This window comes from Sinocyclocheilus rhinocerous, unplaced genomic scaffold (assembly GCF_001515625.1).
Source record: "Sinocyclocheilus rhinocerous isolate Xijiao unplaced genomic scaffold, SAMN03320098_v1.1 scaffold611, whole genome shotgun sequence".
Classification (NCBI taxonomy): Eukaryota; Metazoa; Chordata; class Actinopteri; order Cypriniformes; family Cyprinidae; genus Sinocyclocheilus; species Sinocyclocheilus rhinocerous.
This window is the reverse complement of record NW_015623515.1, coordinates 624,149-646,573: the sequence shown is the minus strand read 5'-3', so window position 1 is coordinate 646,573 and position 22,425 is coordinate 624,149. Positions and strand designations below refer to the sequence as shown.

Genomic DNA, 22,425 nt, shown 5'->3' with positions numbered 1-22,425 from the left:
TGCTTCTATTGTCCTCATTTGTTAGTCGCCTTGGATAAAAGCGTTTGCTAAATAACAAAATTTAAATTTAATGTAAATGTAAATAACAAAACTAAATTGAAATTTTTAAACAAGCCCCAAATCAAATAAATAAATAAAATAAATCTCTTCATATAAACAAACTAAGGCTTTGTCTGTGCTCTTTCCATTTAAAATTAGAGGCAACCACTGGGTTTTAATCATGATCCAAACAAAGATGCTGCATACATGAAACATGAGCAGTTTTTAATCTAAATTAGATTGTATAATTTCGAAATTTGAAGCAAAAACAGAATGGTTTTACTTCAGTTTTGTGAAATTATACATAAAAATATCTGCATGAAACAGCGCACGATCTGAATGAGACGCAGATGCACTCTCTGCCAGCAGGTTAGAAAAAATACCATCTAAACTTTTCTAAAGACAGTAAGTTCCCCTCAGACATGCATTTATATAAACTCCTACACCTAAATGAATCGCAATTTGTTTAGCATCTCAACCGATTTGAATCATCACATATTTGAATCGATTTTCAACCGGCTCGCGGTTAATCGTTACATCCCTAGAAATCATCCCCAAACATTTCATCTTATAAAAAACATATGTTGAAAATGTTCTGCTTAATATTTCAGTGGAAACTTCAAAAGAACAGCTTTTATTTGAAATAGAAATCATTTGTAACATTGTCATTACTGCCACTTTGATCAATTTAACTTAACGAAAACGGAAAGTATTAATTTCCTTTAAATAAAAATCTTATTGGCCCCCAACTCATTTGAACAGTAGTGTACCTACTGTTCTCACAACAGAAAAAATGCCTGCATGTCATGTCCCAAGACATGCTTCAAAAAATGTCATGGGACACCAAAGTCACAAACAGACAGGCATACTTAAAAAAAAAAATATTAATAATAATTGTGAAAAAATATAGAAATTTTTTTTTTTTTAATTTGGAACTCTATATGAGCTCTGGTCAGCTGAATGCTATATTTTAAGAGAGGAAGTGGTTAAAAAGTGAAAAACAAGAATAACTGTTCTTGAGAAACCAGAGTAAAAAAGATTGTTTACAACAACAGTCAACGTGACATAACTACAGCACAATGGTGTGTGGCAAATGATTCAGAGCCTGAGAGAGCACCATTGTTTTTGTCCACTCTCACAGCTCGGAGGCTAAAACGCTCAGTGCATGTGAGGGGTTTCCTTCTTGCTCACTGCAGGGGTCTGAGTCCCTCCCAGCATGCTTTGCTAGTGCCCACGGGGAGGCAGCCTAGGCTGAGAACAGTTATTTGTTATCATTCCCTCCCTCCCTCCCTCGCTGGCGTTAGTGGACCCAGATACAACAGCATGTCCCAGTGGCTGCTGAGCCGCAGTGGCCTCTTTCAGTTCTCACAGAGCTCGGCTCTTAAAGGTACATACACCATCTAATGCATTGGTACGAAACCATGTAAGAGTCCACGTGTGTGTGAATCATTTAAGAGTCATGCATGAAATCACCCATCCCACCCAAGTAGAAGAAGTTCAGCTAAAAATTCCAGTTTTTCCTTGTCACAGTGAGTGCTCATTTTTATGTTGAGAAACGAACAGCGTGAGCCAATTTTCATGCAATGAAACCCTAATGAGGTCAGTTATTTAAAGGCTATTGGCCATATTTATACACTATGGTCTGTTTCAGCATGCTTAAAATGTTTGCACTTGCTTCTCATCCTTTTAAAGTCTCAAGTGAAATTAAATTACTACATTTTACAAGGCAGACCAATTGGAAAAATTCTAATGCCTAATATGAATATTTATTTGTAGCTTCATATTCATATAAATAAATAATTGAGTGCAGCTATTAGCCAAACCCACGCTAGAGTTCACACAACCACATGCTATTATCTACAGCTCTGACAAACCCAAGTGGAAACTACCACACCCATTAAAACAAACTTTCACACCACTGGAAAGCTCTCAGTCAGCTGTATTTACATGACTGACAGCTAAAATGCCAAGTTGCAAACGTTGTTAAAAAATAAATAAATCTCACCCACAGTTAACAACTCAAGCAGACTGAAAAGTGAGACAAAGAATATGCTCTAGATCTATTAAATAACCCACTTACTCTGTTACAGCTATATATGGCATCTGGCACAAGAAATGAATTACTGTCTATATGAATTGGCAACACTTTACAGTAAGGTTGAATTCATTAACATCAGTTACTTTTACTTCATGTAAATTTCTACAGATACTAATATAGTTAACATTTCAAATGCATATAAATGAACATAAATGAACAACAAAAGAATATATTTATAACAATATAGTATATTCATAAAATACCATTAACCTGTATTAATAAATTTGGTAAAAAAAAAGTTGTATATGATACCTGATGCCTGATTTTAACTATTATTTTTTAATATGGAAACTGATGCTTCACAATTATAAAATTATCTGTGAATAACTAATTGTGAGAAGCAAATTTATTCTCCATTAACTTTGATCACAACGGGATCCTTCACAGGAGTCCAAAGTTCAAACCTCAACATTAAAGTAATTGAGAAAAATATTCTCAGCTTGTTTTGGAAATGTAGAGTACAAAAAAAAAAAAAAAACACAATATAGGCTATTTATTTAATTGAAATGAATAATTGTGCTGATAATGAATAATCACAGTTATCATGTAGTCTTAATAAAACCCTGAATATACATTATTAAGGAAGTGTCTGCTAAGAGCATAATTGTAGACCTCGTAACATAGTCATTCATGGTAAATGAAGGCATGCAGAAAATGTACACGCTTTAGATAATGAGTCAGGCTTTGGATCGTTCTCTCTGCATATGTGTGAAACAACTGAGTTTTACGGAGCAATGTGTGACAAGGGGTGGGGGTAAAATATATAAGACTATATATAATACTTAAAATCATATTTTGAGAATGCATAAGAATCTATTTAGAATTAGTAAACAGCTAAAAAATTGAGTTCATCACTTTCTCTCGTGTCACACCAGATGAGTGTACACATAAAACAATAGCCTACTAACTGCCAAATGGAAGATAATGCTACTCCTGTTAAACGACACATTTATCCTGACTTCCTGAAGAAGGTTACATAAAAAGATGAAACCTGAGACAAGACATGAACTGTACCATCTGACTTCAAGAGCTTTGCATGCAGCCATCCTGCAGGAATGTTTATACAGGTACTTATCACTTTTAATATTGTACCATCATGTTGTTAAGGTCATGGGACATGTCTTAGAAAAAAATACAACAGTACATTTAATAAAGATTACCTCACAACAAACAAGGCATTTAGAATCTCCATAAGGCTATTGTAATAGCTTGAGAGTGTTTAGTTATTGACATTTTTCAGAAGCATTCTTATACGTTAGAGTTGAGTAAATTAAAGTTGAGTTATAAAGTAAAAGAGGTAAGTAAGGTCTAGTGTCTGGGCATACTATGCGTGCAGGGTTAGCAGGCTACTTGCCCAGAAGAAAGACATGTTACCTGTAAGATGGGTTAGTATTGCTGTCAAGACATGCTCTGCAAGGTGGTAGGCCTCTGCAACCCAAATGTCGATTGCCTCTACCTCTTTGGGAAGTAAGGCATCAGGCTGATACTTGTTTTGAAGAGTGTGAGAAGATGAGGTGACTGAGGTCTCAGGTCTAGGTGTAGGAAGTGCAGCGTTATCATGCTTTAGGACAGTCTTCATAGTGGGAATATCCTTGTCTTCGTCCTCTTGGCTGCTCCCAAGCTCTTTCAAAGCAGAAATTGTGAGGCGCTCCTGCTCCAAGTCCATGATCATAGCTGGAGAGGATTGAGTGGAAGCAGGAGCATCAGATTTGGGATTCTGGTCTATAGCTTTGTGTCCGGGACTGAAGACCTCAGGTTCCTCATCCTGCTGTGACTTAAGACACTCCCTCATGAACTCCACGAAGCTGTCAGTCGCTGCTGTTACTGAACATTCTGCTTCAAACGTCTCTGTATCACTTAGGGTCTCTGGCGAATCCGGTCTATCTAAAAGATCTTTGGTGGGCACAACTCGAGGTTCAGACTTGGTTATCACTGATCCCTCAGTAACCTCATTTGCCACAGGGCCAGAAATATTTTCACTGATTTTGCTAGACTGCTCATTGTGAAAAGAGGGAAATGGTGCAGGTGGGTTCTCTTGAACTGGTGGCTGTCGATCAATGGACTGGACTGGCAACTCCTCCTGTTCCTGCAAGATTGAAGCCTTGATTTCTACTGATGACTTTTGATCTTCTGAATCAACACTTGGCATTTCATTTTGAGGGATTATAGTCTCAATATCATCAGGAATATCAGATGAAGGGTCAGGCACAGATTCATAGTCTAGCCTGCATTTGTTGGGTGTCTCATTGAAATCATCAGGAATATGCTCAAATGATTCCGGAACATTTGTATTTTGATTATCTTGAAGACAGCTTGACTTTGAAAACTCTGTTTTCTCACCTTTACTTTCCTTAAAATAAGATGAATTCAGCTGGTCTTTTAAAGCAAGCTCTTCACTGGCGTAATGATCCAGGTAAGTCTCTACATCACTGGGCTCATTTGAGAGGGAACTGATGTCAGGGGGAAGGTCAGAAAGTATTTCTGCGGTCTTGTCTAGGTCTTTATCAAGGGATGACTCTTTAAGGGGTTCAAAGGTCACTAAATTCTGAGACATAAGCTCTTGAGAGTCCTCTGAATTTAGGCCTCCAGAGTCCGGAGAGGACTGGAGAAAAATGCCACTTTCATAATCATCTTCAATCACCTTGTGTTCAGGAGAGTGCTCAGCATCAGATTCATTTTGATTTGTAGGAGAGGAAATGCCATGGTCAGGTTTATGCTCGTCATGTAGAGTTTCCACAGATACTTTTTCTGGGACCTCTGAGTCACGTTGCTCTGGTGACCTTTTGCCGTCACCTTGCAATATCTGACACTTTTCATCCTCCTCCTCCTCTTCCGCTTCCACCTCAAATGGTTCCTCATCATCACTTAAAACTTGTTCCTCGGTTTCAATTACATTAATAATAGGTACCTGAATTGGCTGTTTTTCAGTGGTTGGAACAGTCTCCTCTTCCTTGTGGGTTTTGGTGTAAAGGCCATTGTTTCCCACTGTTGGGATGCTCATAGTTTCCTCAATCACTGTATCATCTGACTCCCCAGAGCTGTCTACCTCTTGGATTTCAGCAGGCTCCAAGTTTCCCTTTGAAATATTGGAATGTTGTGTAGAACTAGGCTCCATCTGTTGGGACACAGGGGGTGATGGAGACTCAAAATCTGCAGGAGAAACAGGGGAGGAAAGAAGCTCTTGATTGTCAGGGAATATCTGATAGCCTTGAGTGCCCAAATCAGCTTTCTCTTGTTTGTCCCACATATAGGCTGTTGGTAAAAAGTTCAGGTCAAATTCAGAATCTTCCTCAACACTCTCTTGTTTTGATTGCTTGTTGTCATCACCCTTTGTCTGATTGATGTCATCTGGCACTTTGATGGGACTGTCCATAAACTGATCAGGAACTCTTGCAAAAGGTTCTGGAACTTCTGCTGTATCAACATTGTTTGGTTTCATCACTTTGGATGGGCTCTCTTGCGCCATGGGAGAATCATTTCCCTCTTCAAGATCAGGATCTTCAGTGTTGAAATCTGGTGCTGGAGGTAAGTGAGCTCTCATCCAGTCAGCAGTGTCCTCAAAGTCACTTCCACGCCTTTCCTCTCCAAGCACTTCAAAGGGTGATTCTGGAGATTCCTTCTCATTCGACATGGTCCTTTTCTGAAAGGGTGATTCTGGAGATTCCTTCTCATTCGACATGGTCCTTTTCTGAAAGGGTGATTCTGGAGATTCCTGCTCATTTGACATGGTCCTTTTCTGAAAGGGTGATTCTGGAGATTCCTTCTCATTCGACATGGTCCTTTTCTGAAAGGGTGATTCTGGAGATTCCTGCTCATTTGACATGGTCCTTTTCTGAAAGGGCGATTCCTGTTCATTTGACATGGTCCTTTTCTGAAAGGGTGATTCTGGAGATTCCTGCTCACTTGACATTTTCCTTTTCTGAATGGGGAATTCTGAAGATTCCTGCTCATTTGATGTTGTCCTTTTCTGAAAGGACAAGCGGGAGGAAATTCCATGTGATTCAGTTGGGGACTTCTCATAGTGACGCTCTTTAAAATGTGGAAACCCCCCATCACTTCTATCAAAATCATTCTGCTTTGCAGCTAAAGCTTCTAGTGCTTTGATTCTCTCAGACACTGGGGATGTCTTTATAGGGGAGTCCTGCTTTTGAGAGCCAAAAGATGAATCAAAAAGCTCCCGTTTCTCTTTGAAGGTACGATCTATGTTGTCAGCAGGTGATCCTGAGGAGTCGATTCCATAAGCAACTGGTGAAAAGGAACTTGACTGAGAAGAAAATCGAAGAGATGTCGCCAAATTATCTGAAGGTTTGTCAGAGCCCAGTACCACTCTTTTGTCTGCATCCATCATGCAGCAGGAAAGAGGAGGAAAAGGAGGGTTGGAAATAAAGATCAAGGCATACTTTACCTTAATTCCGATTTGCTAAAGCAGGGGAACATGCTGAAGCTCAGGTTTGTATAGGATTGTCTTAAATCAGGAATTAAAATTTCAGAGTCAAAGATCCCAACAACTTTAGCAATCAGCAGCTACATTGAAACTTTATGGAGCATTCCCCAAGATGCTTAATTTGCTTGCATCCATTTAACTGAAGCTAAAGCGATCATGCACACAACTGCATGGTCCCACATATTAATGGATGGAGTTTGATGTCTGCATGCCAGCTTGACAATGTGCTGATACCATTGAGGAATCTCAATGACACACAAAAGGATTCTTAATGGTTTTAATGTATTACAGATTTACACAACTGTTTACTTCAGATGACATCCATAATCAAACAACACCCCCAAAAACAAAGAAACAATTAAAACAGACAAACAAAATGAAGTACTCAATACCCTCAAGACAATTACTAAAGAAATCAATTTGTTAAACAATTAAATCACGGTTATTGTGGATTCTACTAAAGGGCTGTCTAAACTATGCCTCAACTATCAAACCATCTCAAAAAAGAGAGATGATAAAGAAATCACATTATGGTGTAGATGACACAATGAGGCCAGAATTATAAGAGCACAAGGAATACAGCAAAGTGAATGCTGGACACATACTGAAAAAGGAAGTTCTGACCACTTTACCATGCAACACAATGGCTGTGTCCAAAAGATGAACAATTCTGCCATCACAGGCACTATGTGGAGGTAGGCAGGCAACAAGGCACATCTAAATACAATGTTTCCATAACATATGCTAAACAATAATTTTAAATTTAATATTTTCTCCTGACTCTCCTGTAGGGTGATAAAACCAGTTCTGGAGGGACTACAGGTACCTCTGTAACATAACACACTATGACTACCACATTCTAACATCCTAATTATTTTGTCCCTTTACAAACCTGCCACTTCCTGGTTTTACTTTAAGATATAATCTTTGAATTAGCATGCTGTATGCTACATTTCTGCTAGTAAAAAAACATGTGCACTGCAACTGACAGAAACTAGTATTTTCTCAATTCTGTGATTATAGGGTCTACCCAGTAAGAGTAAAGCCTTCTGAAAATAGATTAAATTTATAGGTATATATTTTATATATACCTAAAGTACACAAATATGTAATTTATTGTACTTTACATGTTTCAACTTGAAGACTTTTATCCCTACATCTCTTTAAGATTGTGGTATGGTTAAGTACTCATTGTGCAAACTAAGCAACGCTTTTATGATGAGTCATTTAAATAGTATAATTTTATGAAAAAAATATCTTTATGAAAAAATATGCAAAATATCTGAAGACTTCAACACAGTGTGAGGAATTTACTCAAGATCCACTTTATGCTAACGCTTCCTATATATATATATATATATATAAATTCTACAATGATCAAAATCCTGAAAGTAAATAGACACGAAACAAAAGAACAAACAAACAAACAAAAAGACTGAAATTTGAGAATTTCCTCTTACTCTGTGGTAAAAGACAACATGCAAAATGCATGGAAAAAGCAGGTGAAGAGTCAGCCGCAGCAGTCATGGGGATGTAACCCCAAGCAGCGTCCTGTTGCTAGATCCCTCCCCAGTGGCACTCTACCTTCAGGACCAGTGCGGTGTTGGGGGTGTAGCTCCAAACACGGTTTGTTGTGGGGGAGGGGGGACATCAAGGACATGAATCCTCAGGGACACCAACCTGATCCATTTTTAGGATTCTGCTCTCGCACAAAGTGAACTTGAACTTCTCTACTATATTAAAATAAGATGGCAATCTTGGGATTAAGCTGGACCCACAGTAACGCTGACCTAAATCATGTTTTCAGTGGGTATATATACTGGAGCCGATTGAATTTCTAGCATCGCTAGATCCCTCCCCAGTGGCACTCTACCTTCAGGACCAGTGCGGTGTTGGGGGTGTAGCTCCAAACACGGTTTGTTGTGGGGGAGGGGGGACATCAAGGACATGAATCCTCAGGGACACCAACCTGATCCATTTTTAGGATTCTGCTCTCGCACAAAGTGAACTTGAACTTCTCTGCTATATTAAAATAAGGTGGCAATCTTGGGATTAAGCTGGACCCACAGTAACGCTGACCTAAATCATGTTTTCAGTGGGTATATATACTGGAGCCGATTGAATTTCTAGCATCTGTGGGGACTTAGCTTTCCCATTTTTAATCTGTGAACCATGTCAGATGTGGGGTGCCTATGAAATGACAAGGGATACTAATGGTAAATAGGAAGTAGTAGCCACAAATTATTGCCAGGAATGGCTACGTTCAACTTTTTAGCCCGGGAACCCATATATTACAGGGTATTGTTGGATTTACAGAGCCAAGTAGAGACCGTGTTAGATCAAATAAGGCATTAGATGACAAGCCACAGAAATTTGGATGATCTCAGTTGAAGAGCATTCATGAAGTGAATCCAAGTTTGAGGATTTCAGAAACTGTTGAAAACAGGAGGGACTTGGCTGTTATTATGGATTCCAACGTGCATGATTGCAAGGGGGTCACCATTAGAAACAGCAAGGGTCTTGTTACAAAACTGGTCAGGGAGGGTAGTTGAACTGGACAGTACACGGTCAAGTGGCGTGCAAGCGTGAGACTAATTATGAACTTGATTGTTAATGTTTAGGTAAGAGCTTAGTTATCAAGACCATACAGATTGAAGGAGAGGACATTCTGATGATATTCCACAGAAACTGGTTGGGTTCTAGCTTGAGAGATAAGGATCTAATTCTTTAGTAAAACAATTGGTAGCTTCTTTCGGTGTCCTCTGCTTCATTTCCTACTCCTAAAAGGAAGAACTCCAAAAGAAGCCCTTACTGCGAACATCTAGTCTGGTATAGAGGAGGAGAGGGTCACTGGTGAGAGGGATGGAGAGCGTCATAGCAGCAGCCCAGTGGGATAAAGCATACTTAATAGAACAGAGATGACAGAGGAGCATGGAGAGAAAGATAAAAGGTAGAGAAGCAGGCGAGCATCATAAGAGAACTATACACTTGCCTTGAGGAGACTGAATGAGAGATACAGGCGAAGAAAAAAAGGAATCTGAAAAAATAAAATAGGACAGAAGAATGAGAAGAAAAGTCTCAGTATCCTTCTTATACTCTACATTTGAAAGGGGAAAATGTTAGTGAAATGCTCAGCGAAGCACCTTTCACATCTCAAGAATCTAGAAAAGTAAAATAAATTTAAAAAAAAAGAGCTGACAGCAAATAACTAAGTGCTTTACTTGACAAGGAATAAAGAGAGAGAGAAAAAAGTCATCATTTACTCAGCCTCATATAGTTCTAAACCTGAGCGATTTTCTTCTGTGGACTACAAAAAAGTTTGAAGTCCAAACAACATTTTATCTGGTCGACTTTTAATATACAGTACAGAAAAAAAAGACCTTCTTTTGTGTGATACAGATTTGGAATAACATAAGGGTGAGTAAATAATTACAGAATTGTACTTTTTGGTAATCTTTCCCTTTAATCTACTATTCAAGTAAGTTAGCTACTTATCGATGATATAATCAACCACTACTGATGGTGTGAGATGCTCTCATCTTTGTAAAGCTATTCCAAAAAAAACATACCTCAGTCTTTTATGCATGCAGCTTATACTACTTGAAAGACTTTACTGAATACTGTACGGTACTAAAATTCATTTGTAACACTAGCGAAGGCAAAAAAAAAAAAAGTTTATGGAAGTTTTTCCTAAATTAAATGGTTCAAATGCAAAAAAAAAAAACAAAAAAAACTAATTAAAATAAAATAAAAAATAAATAAAATGATCAAAATGGCCACAGATCGTATTTAATTGAAAAGGCTCATAGGACAACTTTATTGTATGAGCATTTAATTATAGTTTTAATTATGACTGGGCTTTAATTAATTGTTAAAGAAAACACATATCAAATTATATTTCATTTTATTTTTGTTATAGTTGATTGCTACAAATGAAGAAACGAAATTGCATTTGATTTATCGTTTGAGCATACATTTTTAGAATTTGATTTAATATTTGACAGTTTGAACATTTGATTCACCATTTTAAGTTTGTGAGGAAAAAAACTTCCATAAAGCTGGAAGAAAAAAACAAACAAAAGTGACCAGTCACAGTACCTAAAATAAACACTTTTGCTTATACATTAATACAAATTAACATGATCCTATTTTCATGTGTATTATACACATAACATATACTACCTATTAAAGCACTTTGTTTCTGTACAAACAGAACTAATCATATACACAACATTCCTTTTTGATGAACATGATTCAGCCACAGTGTACAATACTTACTCATAATAGTCAAATGGTGGAACTTTCTCATGGAATTTTTAATGATCCCTCCCATACTTTCTGACATCTAACCCTGCAAAGCACCCACATGTTGCACCACTGTGTTATGTAACCTGTTAAGGGAAGCCATTTTCAGCCACACTTCAAAAATTCATGTGATTTGGAAGCAAACAATATTTGCATTCATCCAGAAGCCACTTACAACAGTTGGGTCAATCATCAGGCTGTAGAGGCAACACTAGGTCACCAGAATTGGATTAATCTACTCTGGAATCTCAACAAGAACAGGGAGTGCCAAGAGCGAGAGTGGTGAGAAAGTTAAAGAGAACAGGTTGATCGAGTAATGCAACAGTCTTAAACAGGGCAAGCTCTACTGGTCACAAATAAGGAGCGTACCCCTGCTTCACGGCATTCCTTGTCCAAACCACACCCAAACGCTTTTTAATAAGCGACACACCTTGCACCATTGATGTGGACACCAAAATCCTGACAAATCCACACACCCTCTGTCATCTTGATTGAAGTTTTTCCCCCACTTATGAGTCAGCCATATAGAATCTGCTTCACTTTTTGTGACAGCAGCAACCACATGGTGCAATTATGGCATCACAATCTGATATCCTACCATGGTCGGTTGGTCATGTTTAGCCGGCAAACATTTAATAAGGAAATAAGGTGTAGTAATCCAACATCCAAGGATCTGATAGACAGATACCATCTATTGCAAGGGGCAGAGGTTAAATGCACCAAGATGGCTTGTGTTACAGGGCAATGCTTAAAGTGGGACTGGATTGGCCTCTGACTCTGGAAGAGCCTGTGTGGCATCTCTGTCATGCCAGCAATATCAGCTCTATTCCTGAGGGGACTTAATGATGACACCTAAATCTTTAAGAGTGCTGCCTCAGCCAGCTGCATTGACCTTAGGGATCGTGCCCAGACAGAAGAGGGAGGCCGAGAGAGACTGTTTTCTGACAAAGCAAAAGACAGTATTGATATAGCTAAGATGAATTAGATTTGAATATGATCTCTTGGTCTCATATAGCATGACATTTTTTAACAGATTGTTCTGGGTTGAATACAAGTTAAGGTCTACCAAAAACATCTAGGGGTGGCTGACAAAATACTTTTGGAATGTTGACAAACTATGTTAGTTAGCAAAATGCAAAAGCATATATAAAAAAAGTATTAAAGCTGCATGCATAACTCTCTCTCTGTATATATAATTGATATGTATGTAGCTTTAATTATAATAATTTATAAGTTGCATTCATTTAAATACACCTGAAAGACTACTTGATCTCATTCAAAATGAACCAGGAAGGACAAAAAAAAAAGAAAAAAAAAGTGACTAACCATAACACATGAAATATACAATTTCACTTGTATTTAAATTTGTACCTAAAATCCATTTTTTTAAAATAAAAATAATAGGTAAGTTATGAATCAACTTCTCATAGTCATATTTTTCACAAGAAACAATGACTTGCAAACAAATGCACTTGCAAATGACGCCTATATAGCAACCACTGCATGCTTCCTCCATAGATTTCCAAATTAAAGAACATAACTGTCAGTTCACAGCTACAAATTCTACTGATGGAGCTTAACCTGAATTTAACACAGAATATTGAATTAAAACACCATTTGGCCAGGTATGGCATCATTTAATACCTTATATTTACATACAGGCTTTTACTATGTGTAACGTGACTCTTGACACCTAACTGAAATCAATGTAAGTTCAAGAGCCAAAAAAGCATTTGAAGTCATCAAACGATTTGAAAGTGTGCAGAAAATTCAGAGCAGGGTGACATCAGGAGTCTTAACTTCAAGTTCTAATTCTATTAGATTCCCAGACGCCTTAATGAAGCCAAACCAAGGAGGCCAGAAGCGCTCCATATATTGCTGACGACCTAAAAAGCACTGAACCAACATCCCTAGTCAACAAAAACCATGCTGCATTGTTTTCACAACGGAAAAAATATACAGGAACCGAGCAAATGGCAGCTCGTCATTTCAACAGAACGACTGAAAACGTGTAAATAGGGGCCAACTTAACTGCATTTATTAGGCCAAGGGTTTGTTTACCATTTCTTACATATATACATAATGTATGTGTGTGAGTGTGTGTATATATACAGCGAGAACAATTTATTAACAAATCAATCCTTGAATGTACTTGGACTCGGCAGTATAGAAGGTAATTCGACTCATTCCCGCGAATCGATTCTTTCATACGGTCCATTTTAAAGAACCTATTCTTTTACGCCGTGACATAATTACGTCACCCTGACTGGGCATATTTAAACGGCCCAGTAATAAGCAGTCTTTTTTATTTATTTATTAATAAACCAGTTTATTTTAATTTCCTATGTCCCAGTTCAGTATGCTGCAGCCACGATTCAGTTCATAAAAACAAACTATTTTAGAGCACAACTATTATGATGCACTAATAATACAATTAATTAAAATCTAATATAAATGGTTCGTAACGGTTCTTGGTTCAAATTGAAAACAGCTCGCACCGATCAAGTTCTTTACATATTCAACTGATTCTTTGACCAGATCCGACTCAAAAGAACGATTCATAATCGGTTGTAGACAGCTAGCCTACATTGATTATTCTAGCTTGTCACTTCGCTAGCACTGTAGATGGGGTGTGTATGTAGGTTCTTCCTTCGTTTACACTGTCTTCCAGTTTCGGATGCATCTGCAGTGCAGATCATCAGCTGAGCCGCAACATTTCCCATTGCCCATTTCAGCATGGGTTCAAAGGGGTATTAGGTGTCCCCATATTTCTCCGTGGCCTTTTCCTAAAAATAAACGTCAGGTCAAAGCTGTGGATGAGAACACATTCATTCCGAGTCCAACATCCGCCATGCCATTTCTGCCTGCAAAGTGTAACGCCAAAAACCCTCCTACTATGCCCAAAAGGAGGCGATATGGAAAGTGTACGTGAGAAATAAACAGTGCAAGGCTATTACATAACACCAGAGAGTCATAGTACTGGCTTAAAGGCATTTCAAACTTATGCATTCATTCAAATCGATCTGGTTTACACTATATAATCTGGTATCGTCCTTAAAAGCACTATGCATTTGGAACATCAGTAAATTCGCAGTCTAAACTTATCAAAACAAATAGAACACAATTCAACGGAACTGTTGTATGAAGTTCACGTTCTCTTACCGGAAAACTTGGAGTCTTTGGACGATGCAGAATGCCCATCGTTTAGGCCTTGTGACGACGAAATCTGAGAAGATTGGGTCATTGGATCTGCCATGTTTGTCGTGTTGTTCTACAGGATCTGTGATTTAGACGTGTCTCTTGATGTTTGGCTGCTGATTGATACTCTGAACGTTCCCGATTCACCGAGTATTTCCAAATACAGCAGCGGCGTCACCGAGCCTGTACAAGCACATTAGGCGAACCTGCCTGAATGTTGCAGTGGATGGGGGCGGTGGAAGACAAATAGGGCGGGTACACGAGAGAGAGAGAGAGAGAGAGAGAGAATATTGGGGTGAGAGGTCGATTTTCTTTGTTTAAAGGGGTACGCCATAAAACTATTTTGATTCGATATTGTGCCACAAAAAATCATTTTCCTTCACGTGTCCCATAAATATTAAGAGACCTCTGACTTTTCTCATACAGACAGCATCACGCGTTGCAAACAAATGCTTTCTGTATCAAAATTGTGATCTACACACTATTACCTGTAAGTGTTTGTTACATATTTTCAGTCGTTAAAATAATCTTACTATAATATCACCCTGAATTGTCACAGATTTTTCATTCTACTGTTTTCCATACAGTTGTTATTAACCCTGAAAGCTACGGACAGTTGATGTCTAATCTATCCTCGCCTACTTAGAAAAGATACACTAAACGCTATGTAACTCTATGGGGCGTGATTATGTAATGCTTTCGCATTTGTGCTCTGGAGTTTTTTTCTACCACGATAATAAACAGTGGGTCAGCGTTTAATTTCTTGTTCAACAGCGCGCTCTTTTGGTTAACAACAGACATGTCCTCATTTGCTTGTTATGATGTTGAAGAAAGGGCTACATTTGACCACATTTCCCTCAGAAAACGATGAACAAAAAATCGTTAATAAAAACAGAATTAATAGCAATCGTAATACTTCTTAATTTAAGTAATCTGTCTGTCGACGCTTTACACTCCAGTCCAATTGGTGGCGATAATGCACCAAAATCTAGTTCGCCAACCGTCAATAAACCGCAAAGATACACTAGGAGACTACATTTCCCAAAAATCTTCTACACAACAGGAAGCACTTTTTGTGTCTCTGATCTGTTCACAAAAGCACTAAGCATGATCCAGGCGATGCAACGTTTTGACATGCGAACAGATTGCCTACGTCTCAGGTGTTTGTAGAAACGTCTGTCTGTCTACTGCGCGGCAAAACAAAAGCATGTGGATGTAATTTCAACAAAGGTATGAGGTGAGAATGAACCCGAGCGGCACTTTATTGCCTAGAAAGTAAGGAGAGAACAACTGGTTCTCTGCAAAACGCCCTTTCAGCTGGAAAACACCAGAAACGGATAATAGTCTAAGCTAACTAGCTGCAGCATCATCACGCAGATGTCCGCCCATACGCACATGGGTTGCAGTTGCGTTGTTATCCATGCTCAAATTTCACGCACTGGCTACATTTTGGTAATATCATTATTTTTGTTATAAAGCAAGACAGCTGGGTTAAATTTCTGCCTTCGGTATGAATAAAGTAAACAAATACTATAGTAAGTTATCATATTAAACCAGTCTAATGTCACGTTCAGCCAGCCCAAAAGCTGTATTTTGCATTGAAACTTTTACATGTCAATTTTAACGTTACATTTCATATTTGGGACATCAGATATTGTCTTACACTTGTCTCTGGGAATTCCCCTAAGTTATGGTCACTACTTGGCATAATTAAAAAGAGATAATTATATAAAAACAAATTGTTATTATGCAGGCAGCACCATTAAAGTACTTGAGTATAATACCAAAACTTAACCATTTTTTCCCTTGTAGATTTAGTCTGGTAAGCAAAGATTAGCCTGAACTACTGCTCACACTATCAGACACTCATATTAGATAAGAAATACGTTCTTTGTATCTACAGAACACAATGAGGGAGTAAATTGGGCTGAAATATGTTGATTAAAGCTGTTACTTGGATGTCACTTTCAATAAAAACTGTATTCAAAATAAAAGTTTGTTTACATACTGTATGTGTCTGTACTGTTTATATTTATTATGTATATATAAATACATATGTATAATACTTAAAAAATACCTGTATGTATGTTTATACATATTTATACTTGTATATAATTTATATTATATATAAACAAATATTTTATATATAAATATAATTTTTTTCCCCTTAATATGTACATGTGTGTATTTATATATGCTTACATAATAAACATGCACAGTACGCACATATAGTATGTAACTATAAACTTTTATTTTTAATGCAATTTGTTTTGCAGCCCCTTATTCATTTATTAAGATTACACCGTATTGCATATTATTGTAGTTAATCATTTATTTATATTTTTAAGATTTAATCAGACTGGGATTGAACTCAACCACTAACCATGGGGATTCGGTCGGCTCAGAAGAAACATTTCCCTCTTCGGGGCATCGATGGAGTGGTGCAGCTCTTCGAGTCTGAGTTTAGCAACCCAGAACCGGACCTGGCTCTGCTGTCCCTTGTGCTGGGTTTTGTAGAGCACTTCCTGGCTGTCAACAGAGTTGTTCCTGTCAATGTCCCGGGCGTTCGCTTTGAACCTCTTAAACCTGACTGCCTCGACTCTTGCTTCCCTACAGTAGAGCTGAATCTCATATCTGCTATCTACGAACGCTTCACCGCCCAGATTCTTGGTGCCGTGGACCTGTCACAATACCGCAAACCGGCCGGTGGTTCCAGCCGTGAGCTGGTGAAAAAGGTCTCAGATGTGATCTGGAACAGTCTTAGCCGGTCGTATTTCAAGGACAGGGCACATATTCAGTCCCTCTTCAGTCTTATCACAGGTAGAACTTCAAAAGTCTTACAGGCTCTGTTATATAGTATATTTAATGAAATGGTAGCAATTTGGTCATGCAGACTCAAATTGCATTTTTGTTTTGTCTCTCTTTTCATAAGGCACAAAGCTGGACAGCTCGGGAGTAGCTTTTGCAGTGGTATCTGCGTGTCAGGTGTTGGGCCTGAAGGATGTTCATCTGGCTCTCTCGGAGGACCACGCCTGGGTGATATTTGGCAAGGGCGGGGAAGAGACTGCAGAGGTCACATGGCATGGGAAGGGCAACGAAGACAGAAGAGGTCAGACTATCAGTGCTGGAATCACTGAAAGGGTATGTAATGTTCTATCATTCATGTTTACCATGATATTATAAAACAGAGTGGGATCTATATACAATGAATAAACTCCATGAAATTAGTCCCAATGTTGGAAAAATAATTTTCTAACCATTGGGACCAGATTGTTTATACCCACTGTCGAATTGGTCATTCCAGGATGACACACAAGTTTTTAATACTAGGGGAAGATCCTCCAACATGTTCTCTCTGCCGAATCCCTTTATCCATTAAGCATGTTTTATTAGATTGTGCTGGTTTTAACTCATTGAGATTTTTTTTTATTCAGTTAACTGGTTAGAAGAGATTTTGAACAGAGTTAAGCCAAATGCAGTTTGAGTTTTAAGCAAAAATAAATGATAAAAACATGATATAATTCAGCCATAATATTTCTTGCCATGAAAATAGCCACAGAAGCTGGAATAGCGTTGAACAAACAAACAAACCATGATGATATAAACTACCGGCACTTTATTGCCTAGAAAGTAAGGAGAGAACAACTGGTTCTCTGCAAAACGCCCTTTCAGCTGGAAAACACCAGAAACGGATAATAGTCTAAGCTAACTAGCTGCAGCATCATCACGCAGATGTCCGCCCATACGCACATGGGTTGCAGTTGCGTTGTTATCCATGCTCAAATTTCACGCACTGGCTACATTTTGGTAATATCATTATTTTTGTTATAAAGCAAGACAGCTGGGTTAAATTTCTGCCTTCGGTATGAATAAAGTAAACAAATACTATAGTAAGTTATCATATTAAACCAGTCTAATGTCACGTTCAGCCAGCCCAAAAGCTGTATTTTGCATTGAAACTTTTACATGTCAATTTTAACGTTACATTTCATATTTGGGACATCAGATATTGTCTTACACTTGTCTCTGGGAATTCCCCTAAGTTATGGTCACTACTTGGCATAATTAAAAAGAGATAATTATATAAAAACAAATTGTTATTATGCAGGCAGCACCATTAAAGTACTTGAGTATAATACCAAAACTTAACCATTTTTTCCCTTGTAGATTTAGTCTGGTAAGCAAAGATTAGCCTGAACTACTGCTCACACTATCAGACACTCATATTAGATAAGAAATACGTTCTTTGTATCTACAGAACACAATGAGGGAGTAAATTGGGCTGAAATATGTTGATTAAAGCTGTTACTTGGATGTCACTTTCAATAAAAACTGTATTCAAAATAAAAGTTTGTTTACATACTGTATGTGTCTGTACTGTTTATATTTATTATGTATATATAAATACATATGTATAATACTTAAAAAATACCTGTATGTATGTTTATACATATTTATACTTGTATATAATTTATATTATATATAAACAAATATTTTATATATAAATATAATTTTTTTCCCCTTAATATGTACATGTGTGTATTTATATATGCTTACATAATAAACATGCACAGTACGCACATATAGTATGTAACTATAAACTTTTATTTTTAATGCAATTTGTTTTGCAGCCCCTTATTCATTTATTAAGATTACACCGTATTGCATATTATTGTAGTTAATCATTTATTTATATTTTTAAGATTTAATCAGACTGGGATTGAACTCAACCACTAACCATGGGGATTCGGTCGGCTCAGAAGAAACATTTCCCTCTTCGGGGCATCGATGGAGTGGTGCAGCTCTTCGAGTCTGAGTTTAGCAACCCAGAACCGGACCTGGCTCTGCTGTCCCTTGTGCTGGGTTTTGTAGAGCACTTCCTGGCTGTCAACAGAGTTGTTCCTGTCAATGTCCCGGGCGTTCGCTTTGAACCTCTTAAACCTGACTGCCTCGACTCTTGCTTCCCTACAGTAGAGCTGAATCTCATATCTGCTATCTACGAACGCTTCACCGCCCAGATTCTTGGTGCCGTGGACCTGTCACAATACCGCAAACCGGCCGGTGGTTCCAGCCGTGAGCTGGTGAAAAAGGTCTCAGATGTGATCTGGAACAGTCTTAGCCGGTCGTATTTCAAGGACAGGGCACATATTCAGTCCCTCTTCAGTCTTATCACAGGTAGAACTTCAAAAGTCTTACAGGCTCTGTTATATAGTATATTTAATGAAATGGTAGCAATTTGGTCATGCAGACTCAAATTGCATTTTTGTTTTGTCTCTCTTTTCATAAGGCACAAAGCTGGACAGCTCGGGAGTAGCTTTTGCAGTGGTATCTGCGTGTCAGGTGTTGGGCCTGAAGGATGTTCATCTGGCTCTCTCGGAGGACCACGCCTGGGTGATATTTGGCAAGGGCGGGGAAGAGACTGCAGAGGTCACATGGCATGGGAAGGGCAACGAAGACAGAAGAGGTCAGACTATCAGTGCTGGAATCACTGAAAGGGTATGTAATGTTCTATCATTCATGTTTACCATGATATTATAAAACAGAGTGGGATCTATATACAATGAATAAACTCCATGAAATTAGTCCCAATGTTGGAAAAATAATTTTCTAACCATTGGGACCAGATTGTTTATACCCACTGTCGAATTGGTCATTCCAGGATGACACACAAGTTTTTAATACTAGGGGAAGATCCTCCAACATGTTCTCTCTGCCGAATCCCTTTATCCATTAAGCATGTTTTATTAGATTGTGCTGGTTTTAACTCATTGAGATTTTTTTTTATTCAGTTAACTGGTTAGAAGAGATTTTGAACAGAGTTAAGCCAAATGCAGTTTGAGTTTTAAGCAAAAATAAATGATAAAAACATGATATAATTCAGCCATAATATTTCTTGCCATGAAAATAGCCACAGAAGCTGGAATAGCGTTGAACAAACAAACAAACCATGATGATATAAACTACTGTATATTCATAAACACCATGCATACACTACCATACAATAGTTTGGGGCGAGAATGATTTAAAAAAAATAAAATTAATACTATTTTTTCAGCAAGGATGCATTCAATTGTTTAAAAGTGACAGTAAAGTGACATTTATTTAAATGTTTGTCTTTTTTAGATTTTTTTATTTAAAAAAAATGATGTTATGTACCATAAGATTACACCGTATTACATTTTATTTTAGTTAATCATTTATTTATATTTTTAAGATTTAATCAGACTGGGACTGAATTTGACTATTCATCAAAAAATCCTAAATAAAAAAATATCACAGATTCCAGAAAACTATTAAGCAGCACAACTATTTTCAACACTGATAATAATAAGAAATGTTACTTGAGCACCAATTTAAAATGATTTCTGAAGGATCATGCAACACTGAAAATTCAGCCTCTCCATCCCAGGAATAAATTACATTTTTAAATATATTAAAATGTAAAACAATTACTTTAAATTGAAATAATATTTCACACATTACTGTTTTACTGTATTTATTTTCTCAAATAAATGCAGCCTTGGTGAGCATAAGAAAAACATTAATAAATCTTACTGACACCAAATTGTTAAATAATAGTGTAAATGTTAAAAAGTTTAAATGTTATAAATCTGTTACTCATTTATTTTTCTTAGAGCTGGTTATATCTTAAAGGCTCCTACATGAAGTGCAACAGGAATATGGAGGTAGCATTCATGGTTTGCGCCATCAATCCATCTCTAGATCTGCACACAGACAGTAAAGAGTTACTCCAGCTCCAGCAAGTATGTCTTCAAATTTGATTTGTTTTAAACTTTCACTACATCAACCTCTGTTTCCTGCATTATATTGGCTGTTTCTTCTCTGTGTTATGTACTGTTAACTGTAATTATTCTGTCATATACATTGTACACATGCATATTTATGTATCTATTGTCATTCAGATAATTTTTTAATGCATTTTCTTTTTTTCCTGCAGAAGCTGTTATGGCTGCTATATGATCGAGGGGATCTGGAGAGGTGTGATACATTTCTAATAAATCAGACCAATTCAGAGCCGGGATGTGACTCGTTTGATCTGATTATTGTATAGAACTCTTTCTGAATGTTTGTTCTCTTGTATTGGGTGTGTTGAAGGTATCCTATGGCAATGGGCACTTTGGCCGACCTTGAAGATCAGGAACCAGTGACTGGCAAGGAAAGCCCTCTCTCCATTCACTTAGAGGTCTATGATTTTAGCTATAAGAGAGAGATTTACAAGGTTATCATTATTAAAAACCACTAATCTGTATTTTTTTTTTAAATTCCAGGCTGTTGACTCGGCTAAAAAACACTACAACAACGAGCACATATACCCGTTCATGTATCTAGCAGGGTATCATTATAGGCACAGAAATGTCCGAGAGGCTTTGGGTGCCTGGGCAGAGGCTGCTTCAGTAATGCAAGAGTAAGTCAAGCACCACAGAAATCTGAACATTAAATGATACAGAATTTTTAGTTGTTTCTGATAAAATAATAATCGGACACAACTAAATGTGACCTTGGACCTCAAAACCAGTCATAAGGGTAAATTTTTTTTAATTGAGATGTATAAATCATCTGAAATCATCTACTTAAGACACAAATACATTTTCTCAATTTTAATTTTAATTTAACAGCAGGGGGCAGTGTTTATTTATGACTTTTACATAAATCTTATTGCCAAGATCCTTAAATCTCAAACTCCTTAAATCTAAGTAAAGAGAGAGATTTATGTAAAAAGGCTGAATCAATCTTTAAACTTGAAATGTATCTACTGCTGCACATCATGATTAGATGGCAATATGATAACTTCTCAAGCCTCTTGAATGTTCATACAGAATGGAAAATGTGGCTTTTGCCAGCATTGTCTGTTTTGCCTCACGCTGTTTGTCTTTAGAAAGCTCATTCCTGTCTTAGCCTTTGCATTGGTCCCTGTCGGGAGAGACAATCTGTACTTTCCTCCCTCTAAACACAGTGCAGTGGACAGGATGCTAAAAATACTATATTCTAATGTCCTGAAGGATGTCTGCACAAAGCACGCCTAGAACCACCGCTCACTCCCATCCACTTCGTTTTCCTGCTCTTCCTGTTTCCGCTTCCTTCATGACAACATTAGCTATCTCCTACCCCATGTCCTTCTGACGTGTTTTCATTTTGTTTGTGCCGCTTTGAACTATGACAGACTTGCTGTATTATAAACAATGTAATCATCAGTAAGCATTGTTATATACAGTATATGTGCTTTTATATGTATTTATATATACAATATAAATACATATAAAGTGTATATATACAGTGCCGTGAAAAGGTTTTTGCCCCCTTCCTGTTTTTTTTAAAAATT

At 37.5% G+C, this 22,425-nt stretch overlaps 2 protein-coding genes across 3 annotated transcripts in view; one reads left to right on the top strand and one right to left on the bottom strand.

The window, feature by feature from the left end:
• The window catches only part of LOC107708747 (reticulon-4-like), a 16,214-nt gene extending 1,849 nt beyond the window's left edge, over positions 1-14,365 (bottom strand). The window contains exons 1-3 of the mRNA XM_016513083.1: positions 14,049-14,365; positions 9,574-9,618; positions 3,512-6,472 (exon numbers count right to left, since the gene is read on the bottom strand). Of these exons, the coding sequence (XP_016368569.1) occupies positions 3,512-6,472; positions 9,574-9,618; positions 14,049-14,142 (3,100 nt within the window). The 5' untranslated portion in view covers positions 14,143-14,365. The remainder of the gene's footprint in view (positions 1-3,511; positions 6,473-9,573; positions 9,619-14,048) is intronic.
• A 796-nt stretch (positions 14,366-15,161) lies between these two features.
• Positions 15,162-22,425, top strand: part of LOC107708606 (menin-like) — a 9,547-nt gene continuing 2,283 nt past the window's right edge. The window contains exons 1-7 of one of the 2 annotated variants that reach the window (XM_016512992.1): positions 15,162-15,536; positions 16,433-16,904; positions 17,017-17,225; positions 20,720-20,848; positions 21,043-21,083; positions 21,201-21,288; positions 21,374-21,510. In XM_016512992.1, coding sequence (XP_016368478.1) covers positions 16,469-16,904; positions 17,017-17,225; positions 20,720-20,848; positions 21,043-21,083; positions 21,201-21,288; positions 21,374-21,510 — 1,040 coding nt within the window. In that variant the 5' untranslated portion in view covers positions 15,162-15,536; positions 16,433-16,468. Of the gene's footprint in view, positions 15,537-16,432; positions 16,905-17,016; positions 17,226-17,716; positions 17,892-18,787; positions 19,260-19,371; positions 19,581-20,719; positions 20,849-21,042; positions 21,084-21,200; positions 21,289-21,373; positions 21,511-22,425 lie in introns of those variants that run through there. The other variant, XM_016512914.1, reaches the window with a different exon arrangement.